At 46.6% G+C, this 21,249-nt stretch overlaps 1 protein-coding gene across 1 annotated transcript in view; it reads right to left on the reverse strand.

The window, feature by feature from the left end:
- The window catches only part of LOC139281359 (uncharacterized), a 191,755-nt gene that overhangs the window by 43,222 nt on the left and 127,284 nt on the right, over positions 1-21,249 (reverse strand). Inside the window, exon 19 of the mRNA XM_070901513.1 lies at positions 11,853-11,916. Coding sequence (XP_070757614.1) covers positions 11,853-11,916 — 64 coding nt within the window. The remainder of the gene's footprint in view (positions 1-11,852; positions 11,917-21,249) is intronic.

Genomic DNA, 21,249 nt, shown 5'->3' on the forward strand with positions numbered 1-21,249 from the left:
TCGGCGTGATTATCTACACAAACATTTTTGCGGCCTTCTGAGAGAGGAAATTGGAGGTGGGAAAGAGAGAAGGGGTGAAACTACCCCTTTTTTATAGGCCCATTAGCGCCTCCGGAGGGAGGGGCACCAATGGGGTGGAAGCAGAGGACGAACTGGTATATTCAAGCATAGCTTCTACTGTTTGGACTGATTAGGTGGGCACTCCTTTTAGAACAGTAAAATTATGCAATTTGCAGCAAATGGTAATAATTTCGGAGACCCTATGATGAGGTACACATCAGGACCCCACCTGATCAGTCCAAGTTGGAAGGGATTCAATTTGTCAGAAGATCCTATAGTCTGGTCGCACTAGAATGAATTGTTATCTTTTCTTTGGTATTACGTCTTCTGTCATGATTTGTTTGTTGTAAAACCCCACTTTTACTCTTTTCTATAACAACAACAACTTGTATTTACATAGCGCATTTAACATAGTAAAATGTCCCAAGGTGCTTCACTGGAGCTTTATAAAACAAAATTTGACACCCAGCCACATAAGGAGATATTAGACCAGATCAGAGAGGTGGGCTTTAAGGAGCGTCTTAAAGGAGGAAAGAGGTTTAGGAAGAGAATTGCAGAGTTTATGGCCTTGGCAGCTGAAGGCATAGCCACCAATGGTGGAACTATTGATCAGGGATGGTCAAGAGGCCAGAATTAGAGGAGCGCAAATATCTCGGAGGGTTGTGGAGTTAGAGGAGATTACAGAGATAGGGAGGGTCGAAGCCATGAAGGGATTTGAAAACAAGGATAATAATTTTTAAATCGAGGTGTTGCTTAACAGGAGCCAATGTAGTTCAGCAAGCACAGGGGTGATGGTTGAATGGGACTTGGTGCGAATTAGGACACGGGCAGCAGAGTTTTGGGTGGCCAGTCAGGAGTGCGATGGAATAGTCAAGTCCAGAGGTAACAAAGTCATGGATGAGGGTTCCAGCAGCAGATGAGCTAAGGCAGGGACGTAGTCGGGCAATGTTCCGGGGTGGAAATAGGTGGTCTTAGTGATGGTGCAGATATATGATCGAAAGCTCATCTTGGGGTTAAATATAATACCGAAGTTGCAAACAGTCTGGTTCAACCTCAGACAGTTGTCAGGGAGAGGGATGGAGTCGGTGGTTAAGGAACAGAGTTTGTGGCGGGGAGACCAAAGACAATGGCTTCGGTGTTCCCAATATCTAGTTGGAGGAAATTTCTGCTCATCCAGTATTGGATTTCGGACAAGAAGTCTGACAAGTTAGAGACCGTGGAGGGTCGAAAGAAGTGGTGGTGAGGTAGAGCTGGGTGTCGTCAGCGTACAGCGAAATTGACGCTGTGTTTTCGGATGAAGTCGCTGATGTGCAGCATGTAGGTGGATCTGCACTTTTGCTCCTTGGAATTTCCCGATGCCTGGTTCAAACAGCGAAGGAAATTTGTTTAAGACCCGGGCACACGAAGTGTCATCAGCGGGCGATAGAGTGGTAGCTTGTGCACCGCTCCATCGTAGGAGACCTTTACGGTAGCACTGCCGATTACAGGAATCAGTTCTTTTGTGTAAGTTAGTTTCGTGCGAACTGGAGTTAATACTGGCCTTGAGGCTTTGTTGTACCACAACCTTTTGAAAGTCTTTTTGCCCATGATGGACTGGCTCGCGCCCGTGTCCAGCTCCATTTAGTTCAACATTCAGCATTATTGGGGGACAATTCGTGGTGAATGTGTGCACCCCATGTACCTCTGCCTCCTCAATCTGAGGCTCTGGTTCGTCGTGATCCTCCGTGGATCTGTCCTCCTCTGCAACATGGTGGTTTGCAGGTTTAACAGGCTTTGCAGCTCGCCTGCACACTCGTTGGAGGTATTCTATTGTTCCACAGCCCTTGAAAACGTACTCTTTGAATGAATGGAATGAATGGAAATGATGATCACCCCCACACGCCAACAAGGTGTTCATGGCCTTCATTTATCACCCTTGATGGTGGACTCTAAGACATCTACGGATGTGTAGCTGCAGGTATTTGTGACCTGCCCTGTACGTTACGATTCGGAAACAACATAACTTTGTTCACAGTACTTGTAGCAGCACTTGTATGCTGAGAGATTTGCTTACTATTGTCACTGGTGACAATGAATGCCTGGGCTATCGCTATGGCCTTACTCAAGGTTGGGGTCTCTACAGTCAAAAGTTTGCGAAGTATGGTTTCGTGGCCAATGCGAAGTATGAAAAAGTCTCTGAGCATGTGCTTCAAATGTCCTTCAAATTCACAAGGCATCTTAGCTCAGTGACATAACTCGTCACTTCTTGGCCTTCAGACCTTTTGTAGGTGTAGAACCGGTACCTCGCCATCAGAACACTTTCCTTCGGGTTCAAATGCTCTCGGACCAGTGTGCACAAATCGTCGTACAATTTCACTGTGGGTTTCGCTGGAGAGAGCAGATTCTTCATGAGGCCATACGTTGGTGCCCCACAGACGGTGAGGAGGATCGCCCTTCATTTGGCAGCGCTCTCTTCCCCATCTAGCTCATTGGCCATGAAGTATTGGTCGAAACAAAAGTTTCCCAATCATCTCCCTCCGAGAATTTCTCCAGGATGCCCACTGTTCTCTGCATCTTTGGGTTCGCTATCTGTATCTCGTCGCCAGTTGTTGTGTATGGAGAAAGAGCCAGACTGAACACTGTGAGCTCAAAGTACAGTGTGACCTTAGTCTTTTATTGCAGGTCTCCAGAGTGCTTCGCCAACCTGTGAAGCCTCCTTAAATACCTGTGCTCCCAAAGAATTATGGGATCCCTTGGGACTCCAGGGGATGAACCCTCTGGTGGCTGTACAGAGTAAATACAAGTATACATATATAACAGAAACCATTGCAGGTTTTGCTTTAAGTATATATCTCCAAAACTCAAATCAATTTTCCATTTTTAATTGCTCAAATTTTCCCAAGTAGTTCAAAATGACAACATTAAATTTATGAGTTTCATTATTTTATTCTTATCCAGCCCTCTGCTGTTACTCTACATGTAAATGTCAAATAAATTCATTTCAATTGGTTACATTTTCTTTTCCCATTCCTTAATTTCTCACTTCCTGAACACATTCTTAATAAATGTGCAGGAAATCTTATTTCCAAACACCAAGGTACAGCATCTAACAATTGCATTTACTTTCTCAGCTTTGCAGTAGCATAGCTACAGCAAAATGAAAAATGTGAGATTTAAATGCTTCCATTTTTAACAAATTAGTAAATAAATGGTATTTAAATATTCAATAACAGCAGAGTAGTTTCAAAAGTATTTTAATGCCATAATTGTGGTGTCGCACCTGTGGAAATATTGTTTTGTAGCCAAAAAATAATAAATTTTGAATAAAACTGATGATAAAAATGTGGAAATAATAACCCATTTTCTACCTATATTTAGTCATTAACTGTAGAGATGGGACACTTCCTAATTGTCTTATTCTCTGTAACCATTACATATAATTGCCTCACTTAAAAGCAAAGTGAACATATTGCATTTTTAATCTAGCATTTAATAACTATAATCATTTTAACCATTAGTACGCTATGAAGGAATTTATTCTTTCAAGCACTTTCCCTGATCTTTCATGATCTATGTTCATGAGAAATGCTATAGAATAGTTGGTCCACTGCAGAATTAAGCAGCTAGTGTCCACAACTATTTTACGCCGACAAATAAACAAATTAACTTTTTACCGTAACCTTAAATCAAATTAAATTTGGTTGCCGGGGGTGATGATGCATTCCAGTCCCTCCGGCGCCCACCTCTCACGGAAGGCTGCGAGAGTACCGGTGGACACTGCATGCTCCATCTCCAAGGACACCCTGGCTCAAGTGTAACCGCGGAAGAGAGGCAGGCAGTCAGGCTGTACGACCGCCCGCTGCCTGGACCGGTTAATGGCCACCTTGGCCATGCCCAGGAGTAATCCTATGAGGAGGCTCTCCGACCTGCCCGCTCCCCTCTGCACAGGATGCCCCAAGATCAGGAGCGTGGGACTGAAGTGCAACCAGAATTTGAGGAGCAGCCCCTTTAAATATTGGAAGAGGGGCTGCAACCTTGTACATTCAATAAAAACGTGGCACACGGACTCTTCCCCAGCTCATGCCCACAAGCGTGCCCCTCAGCTTTCAGATGCTTGCCATTTTAATTCTCTGCCCCACTCCCACTCTGGCCTCTCTGCCCTCAGCCTCCTACACTCTTCAGTGAAGCTCAATGGAAGCTTAAGGGACAGCACCTCATCTTTCAATCAGATACTTTACAACATCGAGTTCAACAATTTCAGATCATAACCACTGCTCCCACTTTTTCAGACAACTGGTGCTGGTAATAATTCTGCTATTGCTATTTACAGCTCCTCTAGACCCAGCTTTTGTTTCTTTATATAAACCATGCTCATAGGTTTGTGAAACTGTTGCGCCTGTAATTTCTGCGGTCTGGAGAAGTCAGTGTTCCATGTTTATGTGCAGTGTGTCAGGTTGCAGTCCCTGTTCCATTATTTATGGTTGCACTTCAGTCCCACGCTCCTGATCTTTGGGCATCCTGAGCGGAGGGGAGCGGGCAGGTCGGAAGGCCTCCTCGTAGGAGTACTCCTGTGCATGGCCAAGGTGGCCATTAACCGGTCCAGGCAGCAGGCAGTCGAGGAGGTCATTTAGCCCGACTGTCTGCCTCTCTTCCGTGATTATGTTTGAGCCAGGGTGTCCCTGGAGATGGAGCACACGGTGTCCACCGGTACGCTCGCGGCCTTCCACAAGAGGTGGGCGCTGGGATGCATCATCACCTCCGGCAACCAAATTTTAATTTGATCCTATAATGTTAAAAGTTTAATTTGTTGGTTTTAGTGCCACTTTAATAAGGGGTACTTGATTTATAGTTTTCACCAAAATAGTTGTGGAGCTGTTGAGTGGCTTAGCCAGTCACATGATGTTCACAAGACTCAATAAAACCCCGGTTAATTGAGTCCAGCTTCTCCACGATGAGGTGTGCAGTTGTAAACATGGTGGATGAACTGGTAGGGTTCAGGTTGATTGTTAAACCTTTGCTAATAAACCAGCTAGTTCTTTACCCCAAATGTGTAGCTGTGAATTCTTAAGCAAAGTACCCATGAAGCAAATACACGACACTTTACTTGTCCGATTACTACCCCATTTTGCCTTGCACCACTATCCCTTTTGTCATTTAATCTCTCCTGCCTTCCACCCTATTGCATACCTTCCCTTTTGTTCTTTCCTCCCCTCCCCCCTTTCCCTGCCTCTGTACTTGCTTAAAAGCTATTAATCTGTAATGTTTTCCCAGTTCTGGTGAAAGGTCATCAACCTGAAACATTAATACTATTTCCTCTCTCACAGATGCTGCCTGACCTGCTGAGTACTTCCAGCATTTTCTGTTTGTATTAGCACTAACTAGTTTGATGGGCTGCCTTGCTCTTTTCATTAAGCAAAAACAAATCTGATAAAATTCAAAGGGCCACAATTTTTTGCCCCAATGCATGTCGCGATTCTGTGATTTAGGCTGACAACTGACTGATTTTTGCAAAGGATGCAAAGGGGTTTATGGTGTGTCTTGACAGTCAGGTTGGTGATTTAACTAAATCAAGAATTGCAAGACCACCTCCAGTAAGCAGATTCATTCTGCTAAGCTTGTAAAGTTGTATTTAACAGTGCCTAGGCAATCCACAGGACCACTGGGAACTTTGTGTACTTTTGGATGAGACAAATGAGGCTGCATTCACAAAACCTTAAAAGTTAGCTGCCAGGCACAGAGGTCTATACATGCATCCAAGCATAGATACACACTTGTTCTTTGTCACTAAACATACATCAAGCCAGTGTGCTTTGGGTCTTTCAACTGCAAATTCTATTCTACAGATATTGGGCTTTTGCTGAAAAAATAATGGCATGTGAATGCTGCATGCCGTTATTAATGTGCAAATCGACCAGCAACTTGTGGCGAGGAAGAGAAACCCCATGAATTGGGAATCGCCGCAAGTTGCTGGCCGATTTGCGGTGTTCCGTCATTAACTTTGCGAAGACAGCATCTTGCACTTAACATCTCCGTGAAGTTCTTGCACTTTCACATTAATTGCCCATTAAACCGACCACAGAAAGTTAAGACTAGTAATTTACAGTATAAATACCATTTTAATGATGTGATAATTGTTAAGGGCTGCTCAAAAAGTGAACAATTAAAAGCTTAGAGTCTTATTCCTTCAGGTAGTGACCCCTCCCTCCCCCAATCGCGGCCAGACCTCTGTAACAGCAGGTTAATTAAGTGAGGCTCTGCCATTAAGATTGGCAGGGCCTCCGTGTCCCTGGCCTGGTTTTACCTACCTTTTCCTGCTCCCTCTTCGCCTCCCTGTGAGTTCACATTCCCAACAAGTTGTACAAATGAAACCAATAAATTGAGTCATTTGTGGACCATTTGAAATGGATGCAAAAACCCACTGATTTCAATAATGTTCTTCAGGAAGGGAACTTGCCACCCTACTTAGTCTAGCCCAGACTCATCTCCAGCCGCACACCATGTGGCTCACTCTTAATATTCTCGCAAACCACTCCATTGTAAAATCAAATGCTGGAGAATGCCCACAACACCTTCTCAAAGTATAGCCTTGCCCACATTCTGAGAACGGGTCGACCATTTAGGACTGAGATGAGGAGAAACTTCTTCACTCGGAGGGTGGTGAATCTTTGGAATTCTCTACTCCAACGGGCTGTGGTGGCTCAGTCATTAAGTATATTCAAGACAGAGATCGATAGATTTTTGGATATTAAGGGAATCAAGGGATATGGGGATAGTGCAGGAAAGTGGAGTTGAGGTAGAAGATCAGCCATGATCTCATTGAATGGTGGAGCAGACTCGAGGGGTCGAATGGCCTACTCCTGATCCTAATTCTTATGTTCTTTTGTTAATTTAAAAAAACTTGTAATAATTTGTATAACAAATGGCTCCTTGAGAAGATGAAGAGTCTGTTTGGGAAATTACTTTCTAACTTAATATGGGTACCAGTATCAATTTATATTGCACATAACATCTATGCATTTCTGAAAGTTTTAATCTATGCATAATTTACTTTTAAATTGTCACTTAATCACTCCTGTCTTCCAGCCTATCACAGGCCTTCCCTGTGTCTTTTCCTCCCCTCCCTCCACCTTTTCCTGCATCTGTACTTGCTTAAAAACCACTACATCTCTAGCTTTTTCCAGTTCTCATGAAAGGTAATTGACCTGAAACATTAACTCAGTTTCTCTCTCCATAGCTGCTGCCTGACTTGCTGAGTAGTTACAGCATTTTCTGTTTATTTTAGATTTCCAGCATGTGCAGTGTTTTGCTTTAGTAATTTGATGCCTCATGCAGTCGTCGTCATCATCATCATCATCATAGGTGGTCCCTTGAACGAGGATGACTTGCTTCCACAAGAGTTCACAGATGTTTCACTGAAGGACCCGATATTCCAGTCCTGAACTCCAACTGAGGGGGTGAAGGATGCCTGTGCGTGGATTTTTTTAACGTGTGGTGACCGATGCACATCAGCCACCACAGTGGCAAGGGTTAACCAGGATGACTGGAGACCTGCTCTGCTGCACGGACCTAGTGCACACACACATTGCAGTGTGGGCAGGCCTGTGCTGCCCCTGGGCCCTTGGCTCTTCTGGGCCCTGTACCCTCATTCACCGCACCTTCGCCCATGATGCTCCAGGGCCCGCGCTTCAACTCTATTTATAGCCCTGACCTGCGGTGGTGTATTCACACAGGTCGGGACGGCCCATGACAGGTACAGCCCGGATTACACACAGTAAATTCCCTCTAACTGACCCAGGACAGGAACAGCCCGGGTTACACACACAGTAAATTCCCTCCAATTGACCCAGGACAGGTACAGCCCAGGTTACACACACAGTAAATTCCCTCTAACTAACACTAGTTAGGCCACAGCTAGAGTACTGTATACAGTTCTGATCAACACATTACAGGAAAGATGTAATTGCACTTGAGAGAGTACAGAGAAGATTTACGAGGACGTTGCCTGGACTGGAGAATTTTAGCTATGAGGAAAGATTGGATAGGCTGGCATTTTCCTTGGAACAGAGGAGGCTGAGGGGAGATTTAATTGAGGTGTATAAAATTATGAGGGTCCTGGATAGAATGGATAGGAAGGACCTGTTTCCTTTAGCAGATGGGTCAATAACCAGGGGGCATAGATTTAAAGTAATTTGTAGAAGGATTAGAGGGGAGATGAGGAAACATTGCTTCGCCCAGAGGGTGGTGGGGGTCTGGAACTCACTGCCTGAAAGGGTGGTAGAGATAGGAACCCTCACTACATTTAAAAATTACTTGGATATGCACTTAGAGCTACGGACCTAGTGCTGGAAGGTGGGGTTAGACTGGGTACAAGCAGCATGGACACGATGGGCTAAATGGCCTCCTTCTGTGTTGTAATTTTCTGTGATTCTATGAACCCACATCAGGAATATTGCGTGCAATCGCAGGCTCTGGAATGTAGGTCGGAGATACTGTGGGTGTGGAGAAAGTGGTGTGGGTTTACCAGGACAGTAGCAGGGATGGAGAGACTGAGTTAGGGGCAATGACTGGGCCAGCTTGGTGGGGGGGGGGGGGGCGGAATAGAAAGATTGGTTATTGTTAGTTACAGACGCGCAGGAACTCGGCATTGAACAGATTATGTTTGGAAAGAAATTTATTTTGCAGCAATTTGGTTCAAAAACTTGCATCGAGCCAAACTTCAGTTGCTTTCATCCTTACATATTATTCATTATAATAACAACTGCCATCAGAGAGGGACCTTGGGTCTCTCACTCTCTGACGCTAAAGGTCCTACACATCTCCTTTAAGGGATGATGCAAGATAGAAGTAGGGTGTTTATCTTGTCTGAGTTGCTCAGACATTTAGAATGATATTCTGAGGTCACTCATAGGGTAAAGTTCTATCTGCTTTCCATAAACCAAAGATTTAAAGGCACTAGCTTGGAATCGACTGCAGAAATATTATTGTGATGGGGAGGGAATTAATCCTCAAGGAATGTAATGCCTGCAACAGCATAAATGACACAGCAGAGATTTGAACTGTGACCCTCACCCACCAATGCAGCAAGGGTTTGAACTGTGACCCTCACCCACCAATGCAGCAAGGGTTTGAACTGTGACCCTCACCCACCAATGCAGCAAGGGTTTGAACTGTGACCCTCGCCCACCAATGCAGCAAAGATTCTAACTGGGATCCCCAACAGAGTTTAGCACAGGTTACAAATTTGTAAAGGTGGTTTTAAGGAGCTGGGACATGCTCCGTCCGTCCCTGTCGATCTCTCCAGGGATTTTTCCGGGCCTCGGGCAACTCCCCACCAACCTGCTGCAGCTGTGAACACACTCCCTCCCTCCCTCCCTCATCAGCCTTAGCTCAGTGGTAGCATTCTTGCCTGAGTCAGAGGTCATGGGTTCAAGTCCCAGTGCAGCACATAACCTCAGCTCATACGTCAGTGCAGTACTGAGAATGCTGCATTGTTAGAAATACTGTCTTTGAGATGAGACATTAAACTGAGCCCCAGATACATGTTCAGATGGATGTAAAGGATCCCAGTTTACCAGATGAAGAAGAACAGAGATTCTATGACAGATATTTATCCCTCAAACACCACCACCATTAACAGATTAAGCAGCAATTTTTCTTACTGTTGTCTGTGGGAACTTGCTATGTACAAATTGACTGCCATATTTGTCTAGAAAACAGGGACTACACTTCAAAGGCAAAAGCAAAATTTAAATTAAAAGCAGAACTGTGACTCTCACCCACCAATCTCAACAGGTCAGGCAGCGTCTGTCGAGAGAATCATCGTCCCTCGGAATCGAGGAAGGCTTGCTTCCACTCTTAAAATGAGGCTGAACAGTCCAATATGAGAACCACAGACCCTGTCACAGGTGGGACAGATAGTTGTTGAGGGAAAGGGTAGGTGGGACTGGTTTGCCGCACGCTCTTTCCGCTGCCTGCACTTGATTTCTGCATGCTCTCGGCAATGAGACTCGAGGTGCTCAGCGCCCTCCCGGATGCACTTTGTCCACTTAGGGCAGTCTTTGGCCAGAGACTCCTAGGTGTCAGTGGAGATGTTTTGATGGGGAGGCTTTGAGGTCGAGAGAAAAAGAGTTAATGTTTCAGGTCAAAGGAATTAATTGGCTGTGGTGTGCTTTGGGAATTTACTGAGGGCATGGAGGGCACTATATAAAATACAAGTTATTTCTATTCTTTAAAAATAAAATCTGCCTCAGATGTTCCATGGTATGAAGTCAGATATTCATACAATATCTGTAGACATATACATTCATACAAATTCCATCCACATCCCAATCAATGGTTGAATCATTCGATTGTTTTATTGTAATTTGCCAACATCAGAGTTTCAACTTCCAAAGGACAGAATCCCGCTGAGATTGAAGAACCAGCTCATAGGATGCTGCTCTGCATTTTCTTACATTCTAACATGAATTATGGTACTATGGTACAATCCAAGCAAAAGGCTCTTTTTTCATAGGAATGTTTCCTTGGGCATTAATTCATTCCCCATGCACTCTTAGAAGTGGATAAAGAAAGCATTTGCTCACCATTAAGGGGCTTCTGCTGTACAATATGATTAATAAGAATTAAGCCAAAAATAGTTCAGGGCTAGGCATTTGTAGCTACAATGTGCCCAAAACATGAAAACTATCATAACTAATTCCATAAAAGATTACACATGACTGTTCTCATACATTTTAAATTGTTCTCTCAACAGCCTACTGGGTAAAAGCACCACCTGATGTATTACTGAACCATAAAGAGCAAAAGGTAAAAGGTACTTTGTTTGTGCTTAGTCAGCGGATTTCATTCGAGGCAGGAATGCTCTAATTGATCTCAGTGCATCTGCACTCAGAAAGGAAAAGCAATTAGCCAGATTTTCTGCTCCTAATTGCTATCCAGTGACATATGTTGGAAAGTGTGTATCTGCGGATGCTGCATGAGGACTGGATCAGGGATGGCTGTGATGCTCCACAGGCTTGAATTGCCTGTTGCCGACCATAGATAAGTTTCATTTGTGAATCTTGGGCATGGTGCCAGAGTGATTCTAGTGCCAATTGAGCCATACTCCAAAAGTGTCAGCATCTTCAGCAAAGGAGAGGATAGCAATAAATATCAAGAATTTAACAAAATATAGGAAAACATGTTTTAAATGTTCTTCTGTTGGCTCTGCAGCATATCTACTTGTCCACACAAAAATCTAATGTGCATCCTGTTCCAGACAATCACAAGCTTGTTACAGATACATAACAATCTTCATAAGAAGATGAAAGAAAACCAGTTAACACTGGGTGGATCTAACCTGTAGCCTGAATCACACAATTTTCTTCAGCAAACAATTGCACTCTGAATGAATTAGGGACTTTAGTTACATAACAACAGTCAGATATTATGGCCTTAAAGACACAGATGAATCTCAACATAATACATTGAGGGTTATCATGGTATAACACTCCGGCCCTTCCAATACACTGCATCGTCCAACATATTATTTGCAATATTATGGTAGGTCTGCTAATGCAATGAAAAGAAAACTACCCTTGATCTTGTGATTGGAAACTGGAATATTATAAACAAAATTTCTCTGCAACAGACCAATACACAACAAACCAGTATACCCAATAATGGAACCTTTCAAAATTTATCAATATTTTTTTAATTGGTCAAATAAGCCCCCTGACATAAATCACATGAAACAGAAAATCTACACATTAAAATTATAAAAGTGAAAAACACTCTTAATTCATATATTAGTAATGATAAATAATAATTCTTACTTTGATGGCATCTGTTTTCCCAAAGTAAGCAGCTGCATGTAACAAAGTGCTGCCATTAATGCACCTATGCAAAATGGAGACATTGCAATTAGAATAGTTGTCTGGCTCCAATTTATACAAAATTCCTTTCATATAAAAGGTGGAGTTACCCAATCTCTGGATTTAAACTTAAAATATGCTTATACTGAGTTGTTACAGCCCAAAAGGATAAATTCAAAAAGTCTCCTAATTTGTGCAAAACAAATTCTGAAAGATACGATCATTATAATGGTAACGAAATAATCACAGTTGAACTAAATAAAAACGAAATTAGTTGTGTAAAGTCCTGTCCCCTCAGTACAGATTCACACGAGACATGTCGTGGAGTCAAGGTCACTCTGGACCTGCACCTTTATTTCACAGCTCTGGAATGCTGAACTTGCCTGAGACCTGTCCTTATATACCTGTCTCTTGCAAGTGTACCCCTGGTGGTAAGGTATGCTGGTGGTTACAGGTCATATCTTATTACAGTCATGTATAGCATGTTAGGATACAATTATATATAATAATGTAAGATACATGACATCACCCTCCCCCAAGGTCTTATTGTCTTTATAGGTTCAGTCTCTCAGGTGGTCTATGCTCTCGCGTGGAGCATCTGAGTTGTGGTTCAGTTGTTTGCCTTGGTGTCTGTTTTTCTTTGGGTGTGTTTGCTGGTATCTCGCCTGGGCTGTCTGTTTCAATTGGTGTGATTGCTGCTGACTCGCCTGGGCTGTCTGTTGGGATTGCCCTTTCCTCAGGTTGTTCCCTCTGTCTGTCCACCAGGTGTGGTGCGAGTTCCACATTGTAGTCTGCCTCTGGTTCCGCAGTGTTGTTGGTAAATCTGCTTTTGACTTGGTCTACATGCCTCCGGCAGGTTTTGCCATTGTCCATTTGTACTACCAGTAGCCTGTTTCCTTCCTTGCCCGTCACTGTCCCTGCAAGCCATTTGGGACCCCTGCAATAGTTTAGTACAAACACTTTGACCCCTATCTCATTCCATCTCCCCCTCGAATTTCTGTCATGGTACTCAGTCAGCTTACGGCGCTTTGCCTCAATGATTTCGTGCATGTCTGGGAGGATTAATGAGAGCCTTGTTTTTAAAGTCCTTTTCATCAACAGTTGCACGGGGGGGGGGGATCCCAGTCAGTGAGTGCGGACGAGATCTGTATGCCAGCAGCAGTCGCGACAGGCGACCCTGCAGCTTGGGACCTTGGATTTTAAGCATGCCTTATTTAATGATTTGCACTGCTCTCTCCGCCTGGCCGTTGGAGGCCGGCTTAAACGGTACCGTCTTGACGTGATTTATGCCGTGGTCAATTATAAAGTCTTGGAATTCTGCACTGGTGAAGCACGGACCATTGTCACTGACCAATATGTCAGGGATTCCGTGCATTGCAAACATGGTTGCGAGGCTCTCCACAGTGGTGGAGATTGTGCTCGAGTTTAAAATGGTGCATTCGATCCACTTTGAAAATGCATCTACAACTACGAGGAACATTTTGCCCATGAATGGGTATGCATAGTCTAGGTGCACCTGTGACCACGGTTTGGTAGGCCAGGGCCAGGAGCTCAGTGGAGCCTCCCTGGAGGCATTGCTGAGTTGGGCACAAATGGTGCACCTTCGGACGCAGAGCTCCAAGTCCGCGTCAACACCAGGCCACCACACGTGGGATCTGGCTATGGCCTTCATGAGAACAATCCCCGGGTGCTCGCGGTGGAGCTCCCGGACAAATGCCTCTCTGCCTCGCAGAGGCATGACTACTCGGCTGCCCCACATCAGGCAGTCTGCTTGTAGTGATAGCTTATGCATGCGCCTGTGAAAGGGTTTTAATTCCTCGGGGCAGGCATCGCGAGCCTCTGCCCAGTCACCGGTTAGGACACATCTTTTTACTAAGGATAACGTGGGGTCGCTGGCCGTCCAGGCTCTGATTTGGCGAGCCGTCATTGGCGAACCTGTGGACTCAAAGGCATTGATTGCCATGACTATCTCACAGTCCTGTTCGTCAGACCCTTCCGTGGTCGCCAGGGGTAGCCTGCTAAGTGCGTCGGCACAGTTGTCTGTGCCTGGTTTGTGTCTGGTATAGTCGTAGGACGCCAGCATGAGTGCCCACCGTTGAATTCGCGCCGAGGCGTTGGTGTTTATTGCCTTCCTCTCGGATAGGAGGGACATGAGGGGCTTGTGGTCGGTTTCTAACGCGAACTTGGCCCCGCAAAGGTATTGGTGCATCTTTTTGACACCGTACATGCAGGCGAGCGCCTCCTTCTCTACCATTCCATTCCCGCGCTCCGCCCACAAAAGTGACCTGGAGGCAGAAGCTATGGGCCCAAGTTTCCACAAGAAAAAAAACGGGCGCCCCTCCGAGCTGGGCGCCCGTTTTTCGCGCCTAAAACGGCGCCTAAACAAATCCTCGGTAGTCTGCACCTACTTACAGGTCCTCTGGCCCTTGGCGCAGTCAGCACGAGCTGTGGGGGGGCGGAGCCAGCCGGGACCTCTGCACATGCGCGCTACAGTCGGCACGCAAGTGCAGTAGCTCCAGGCGCCGAACTGTGTGGGAGGGGCCCGAAGCACGCAGCCCCTAGCCCTGGCCCAATGGCCTCACTGGGGCTCCTCCCACGGCCAGCTCCTGCTCCCCGCCTGACCAGACCCGACACACGCTCCCCCCCCCCCCCCCCACCGCCGACCAGACCCGACCCGACACCCGCTCCCCCCCCCCTCCCGCCCCGAGACCCGAGACCCGCTCCCCCCCCCCCGCCGACCAGACCCACCCGACACCCGCTCCCCCCCCCTCCCGCCCCGAGACCCGACACCCGCTCCCCCCCCCCACTGACCCGACCCACGCTCCTGTTCCCCGACCTGACGCCCCCCCCTCTCTCTCTCTCTCACTCCCTTCCTCCCTCTCCCTCTCTCCCTCCCCTCTCTCTCTCTCCCTCCCCTTTCTCTCTCCCCCCCTCCCCACCCGCTCTCTCTCTCTGTCCCCCTCCCGCTCAGCGGCACGAACGGCTGCAGAATTCTCCCTGGCTGAAGCACTTTCACACAGGTAAGAAGATGGTTTATTTAATCTTTTCGTGGCTTATAAATGTTTATTCAGGTTGGATTTATTTGTATAATATTTGTAGAAGTATAAATAAGGATTTATTGTAGAATTTAATGAGTTCCCTTCCCCCCCCTCCCCCCCACCTCATTCTGGACGCCTAATTTGTAACCTGCGCCTGATTTTTAATGTGTAGAACAGGTTTTTTCATTCTACAAAAATCTTCACTGGCTCCATTCTACTTTAGTTTGGAGTACATTTTCACTGTGGAAACTTTCAAATCAGGCGTCAGTGGCCGGACACGCCCCCTTTTGAAGAAAAAATTCTGTTCTAAACTAGAACTGTTCTACCTGACTAGAACTGCAGAAAAAAAAATGTGGAGAATTGCGATTTCTAAAATAGTCCGTTCTCCACCAGTTGCTCCTAAAAATCAGGCGCAAATTATGTGGAAACTTGGGCCCACTGAGTTGTAATTTGCCCGCACTATTGACATGTTGCAAAACGCACCCGACCCCACACGCTGACGCATCGCATGTGAGAACGAGCTTTTTACCTGGGTCAAAGAAAGTCAAAACACTGTTGGAACACAGAAGGTTGCGTGCCTTATTGAAGGCGCATTCCTGGGCATCCCCCCAAAACCAATCGCACCCCTTCCTGAGTAGCACGTGGAGAGGCTCCAGCAGCATGCTTAAGTTCTGCATAAAGTTCCCAAAGTAATTGAGTAGCCCGAGAAAGGCGCGCAGTTCTGAGACATTCTGGGGCCTGGGTGCCAGGCGAATTGCTTCTGTTTTGGACTCTGTTGGGCAGATTCCATCAGCAGCAATCCTTCTGCCCAAAAATTCAACCTCGGGTGCGAGAAACAGGCACTTGGATTTCTTGACTCGTAGGCCTACCCGATACAACCGCTTTCGTACTTCCTCCAAATTACGGAGATGGGAGTCGGTGTCCCTGGCCATGATAAGTATGTCGTCTTGAAATACAACCATCCCCGGGGTGGACTTGAGCAGACTCTCCATGTTGCGCTGGAATATAGCAGCTGCCGACCTGATGCCGAATGGGCATCGATTGTACATGAAAAGGCCTCGATGTGTGTTGACGGTGGTGAGTAGCTTGGATTCCTCGGTCAATTCTTGCGTCATATACGCAGATGTGAGATCTAATTTTGAGAAAAGTTTACCTCCAGCCAATGTGGCAAATAAGTCCTCCGCTCTGGGCAGCGGGTACTGGTCCTGTCGGGAGACTCTGTTTATGGTAGATTTGTAGTCCCCACAGATTCATACGGATCCATCAGGCTTCATGACTGGGAAGATGGGACTTGCCCAGTCGCTAAATTCCACAGGTGATATAATGCCTTCCTGCAGAAGCCTGTCTAGTTCGTGCTCAATCTTTTCCCTCATCACATAGGGTACAGCTCTGGCCTTGTGATGGGCCAGTCTAGCATCCTGTGTGATGTAGATTTTGACTTTGACCCCTTTGAAAGTGCCCACACCTGGCTGAAAGAGATGTTCAAATCGCTTTATAACTGTTGAGCAGGAGGTCCATTCCTCTAATGACATGGCATGGACATCATCCCATTTCCAGTTTAGTTTTGCCAGCCAGCTTCTCCCAGCAGTGCTGGGGGGTCTCCGGGGACAATCCACAAGGGAAGTCGGTTCACTGTCCCTTTGTGTGTGACAGAGAGCATGGCACTGCCGAGGACTGGTACGATTTCTTTGGTATAGGTCCTTAGTGTGGTGTCGACCCTTGTGAGTCTTGGTCTGTCTCCTTTATGCGGCCATAGTTGTTCAAATTGTTGAGCGCCCATGAGAGATTGACTTGCTCCCGTATCCAGCTCCATGTTGACAGATATCCCGTTGAGTTGGACCCTCATCATTATAGGAGGCGTCCTGTTGTAGGAGCAGTGGCCATTTATTGTGTTGACCCGCTGTACACCGGTGTCCCGGGTACTGTCCCCACCATCTTCTGGTCCGCTTTCCGACCCATCTGATTCGTATACCAGCCGAGCTGCTGTTTCTTTGCACATGCGGGCCAAATGCCCTGTATATTCACAATTTCTGAAAACAGCCTGCTGAAATCGACATCCCCTTGCCGAGTGCCCACCCCCACACCTCCAGCACAGACCTGTTCCATTGTTCAAAGAGTTCCCAAAGAATGAGCTGCGTCTGGCTGATCTCTCTTGAGCTTCTCTCAGTTTGTAGTTGATTGCTCGCATTGTAGGTTGATGAGGTGTGAACGGCCGTTCCTGTGGCCCTTGATGGCTTCTGCCTGCTGTCGAGAGCCTGTTCTCCCGGTTTTGTCTGTGTGTGGGGGTAGCAGCTTGTTTAGTGCTGTGAACTTCTTCAGATATTTCGTTAGTTGTCGTACCTGCATTGTAAATCAACATAGTTTCTTCTTCCCTTGCCAAGAATGTCTGTGCAACTAGTGCTGCTGCCTCTAAGGTCAGGTTCTTGGTCTCTCTGAGTTTTTGGAATATGCCTGCGTGGCCTATTCCTTCAATGAAAAAGTCTCTCAGCATTTCTCTCCTCAGTTCATCAGAGAACTCACATAAACTAGCCAACCTCCGAAGTTCCGCCACAAAGTCGGGTATGCTCTGGCCCACACAGCGTCTGTAGTTGTAGAACCTGTGTCTGGCCATGTGTAGGCTGCTCGCTGGCTTCAGGTGGTCTCTTACCAGTGTGCTCAATTCTTCAAACGACTTGCTTGCTGGTTTCTCGGGTGCCAACAGATCCTTCATTAAAGCGTATGGTTTCGAGCCACAGCTGGTCAAGAAATGGGCTCTTCTCTTGTCTGCCTTATCGTCGCCTAACCAGTCTTTGGTTACAAAGCTTTGCTGGAGCCTTTCTATAAAGTCCTCCCAATTGTCTCCTGCATTGTTATTTTCATCTGATCCGTTGTTCGCCATTCTGTGGATTCTGTAATCCCTTAACCCGTCGCCACTGTAAAGTCCTATCCCCTCAGTACAGATTCATACGAGGCATGTCGTGGAGTCAAGGTCACTCTGGACCTGCACCTTTATTTCACAGCTCTGGAATGCTGAACTTGCCTGAGACCTGTCCTTATATACCTGTCTCTTGCAAGTGCACCCCTGGTGGTAAGGTATGCTGGTGGTTACAGATCATATCTTATTACAGTCATGTATAGCATGTTAGGATACAGTTATATATAATAATGTAAGATACATGACAGGTTCAAAAACTACACACAAATTAACTGCAACATTTAGATGCAAAATTCAATACAAGTAGAATCTTCTTCGGCAATCCCTCGAATCGAGGATGACTTGTTTCCACGCCAAAAAGGGATGAGTTTGATGAGTTCACAGGTGTTTCAATGAAGGACCTAATATTCCAGGTCCCGAACTGCATGTTGAAGGGTGGAAGATGCCTGTGCTTGGATTTTTTTAAACGTGTGGTAGCCATTGCACACCAGCCACCACACGGGCTTGACAGAGCTAGGTCTTGATCCAGTGGCACGGATTAATCAATACGACTGGAGACCAGCTCTGCTGCACGGACCTAGTGCGCGCACATATCGCAGTGTGGGCTGGCCCATGCTGCCCCTGGGGCCCTCACTTCTTCTGGGCCCCGAACTCACGCCTCTCCTGGGCCCCAATCACATCGTTCTGCATCTCTCGCCGCACCTTCGCCCCGATCTCGCCGCTCCTGCTGTATATGCCCATGCTTCAATCAGCGACCTGGATTATGGTGATGTCCAATCCAGTCGCCCTCTTCACTGCCGTCGCCCTCCTGCACCAGCTCGCGCTGCTCCTTGGAGTGGTATGCTCCTTTTAAGGCCCCGATCTGCCGCAGATGTTCCCGTGCAGGTCGCGGCTGCTACACTGCTCCCAGGCCGTCGCTGGCCACTCCTTTTGGATTGGTGAGTATTTTTATTTTTCTTTTCAATAGGAAACCTTTGGCATTGCTGTAAGTAGGAACTGCAAGTAAATATATGTGATCTTTATTATCTAAGGAGAGCTAGATAATTAAATCGTTTGTTTGCTGAGTAACGGCTGGGTGTGTTGTGCTAAGGTTTAGAGTATAGTTCTACTCGATAGTTGCAAGTGTAACTAGAGGGACTGCAGGGCAGCTCAGTCCCGTGGATTGCACATCCTGTGGCATGTTTGGTGATTGGTGTGCAAAATCAAAGCACATGGTATTGGGAGTAATGTACTGACGTGGATAGAGAACTGGTTGGCAGACAGGAAGCAGAGAGTCGGGATTAACGGGTCCTTTTCAGAATGGCAGGCAGTGACTAGTGGAGTGCCGTAGGGCTCAGTGCTGGGTCCCCAGCTCTTTACAATATATATTAATGATTTAGATGATGGAATTGAGTGTAATATCTCCAAGTTTGCAGATGAAACTAAACTGGGTGGCGGTGTGTGCTGTGAGGATTACGCTAAGAGGCTGCAGGGTGATTTGGACAGGTTAGGCAAGTGGGCAAATACATGTCAGATGCAGTATAATTTGGATAAATGTGAGGTTATCCACTTTGGGGGCAAAAACACGAAGGCAGATTATTATCTGAATGGTGACAGATTAGTAAAAGGGGAGTTGCAGCGAGACCTGGGTGTCATGGTTCATCAATCATTGAAGGTTGGCATGCAGGTACAGCAGGCGGTGAAGAAGGCAAATGGTATGTTGGCCTTCATAGCAAGGGGATTTGAGTATAGGAGCAGGGAAGTCTTACTGCAGTTGTACAGGGCCTTGGTGAGGCCTCACCTGGAATATTGTGTTCAGTTTTGGTCTCCTAATCTGAGGAAGGACGTTCTTGCTATTGAGGGAGTGCAGCGAAGGTTCACCAGACTGATTCCCGGGATGGCAGGACAGACATATGAGGAGAGACTGGATCGACTGGGCCTGTATTCATTGGAGTTTAGAAGGATGAGAGGGGATCTCATAGAAACATAAGATTCTGACGGAACTGGAGAGGTTAGATGCAGGAAGAATGTTCCCGATGTTGGGGAAGTCCAGGACCAGGGGACACAGTCTAAGGATAAGGGGTAAGCCATTTAGGACTGTGATGAGGAGAAACTTCTTCATTCAGAGAGTTGTTAACCTGTGGAATTCCCTGCCGCAGAGAGTTGTTGATGCCAGTTCATTGGATATATTCAAGAGGGAGTTAGATGTGGCCCTTGCAGCTAAAGGGATCAAGAAGTATGGAGAGAAAGCAGGAAAGGGGTACTGAAGGAATGATCAGCCATGATCTTATTGAATGGTTGTGCAGGCTCGAAGGGCCGGATAGCCTACTCCTGCACCTATTTTCTATGTATGTTTCTATTTATGTGGGAAGTCCCGGATGCTTCGTGCAGCTGGGGCGACCATGTGTGCAGGAGGTGTCTCCAGCTGCGTGTTTTGGAGCTTGAGCGGCAGCTGGGTTCACTGCAGTGCATCTGTGAGACATGGATAGCATGTTTCTAGAGGAGGTCACCCCGTAGCTAGCTTAAGAGTGGGCAGGCAGAGAGGGAGTGGGTGATTGCCAGACAGAAGAGGAGGGCTAGGCAGGTAATGCAGCAGTCCCCTGCGTCCATCTCACTCTCCAACCGGTTCTCTGTTCTGAGTACTGGTGGGGGCGATGGTGGCTCTGAGGAGTGCAGCCAGAGCCAAGTCCACAGCACCACGGGTGGAGGAAGAAGAATTGAAGAGCTATAGTGGTAGGGGATTCAATAGTCAGGGGAGCAGACAGGCATTTCTGCGGCGACATACATGACTCCAGGATGATATGTTGCCTCCCTGGTGCCAGGGTCAAGGATGTCACCGAGTGGCTGCAGGGCATTCTGGGGGGAGAGGGTGAATAGCCAGAATTTGTGGTCCACATCGGTACCAATGACATAGGTAGGATGAGGGATGAGATCCTGCAGGCAGCTAGGAGAGAGATTAAAAAGCAGGACCTCAAAGGTAGTAATCTCTGGATTACTCCCAGTGCCACGAGCTAGTGAGTACAGAAATAGGAGGATAGAGCAGATGAATATGTGGCTGGAGAGATGGTGCAGGAAGGAGGGCTTTAGTTTCCTGAGATATTGGGACACTTCTGGGGGAGGTGGGACCTGTACAAGCCGGACGGGTTGCACCTCAACAGAGCCGGGACCAATATCCTCACGGGGAGGGGGTTTGCTAGTGCTGTTGGGGAGGGTGTAAACTAGGGGGATGGGAACCTGAAAATAGATTCAGTAGGGAGGGGAATAAAGCTGGAATTGGAAAACAAAAATAAAGAAAGTGGGTTTGAAGGAGAGAGGAAACGAGCAGGAAAAAAGGGTAAAAAAACAAACGTAAAAGCACTTTGTCTAAATGCACATAGCATTTGTAACAAAATAGATGACAGCACAAATTGAGACAAATGGGTATGAT

Source organism: Pristiophorus japonicus, chromosome 15 (genome assembly GCF_044704955.1).
Source record: "Pristiophorus japonicus isolate sPriJap1 chromosome 15, sPriJap1.hap1, whole genome shotgun sequence".
Taxonomy (NCBI): domain Eukaryota; kingdom Metazoa; phylum Chordata; class Chondrichthyes; family Pristiophoridae; genus Pristiophorus; species Pristiophorus japonicus.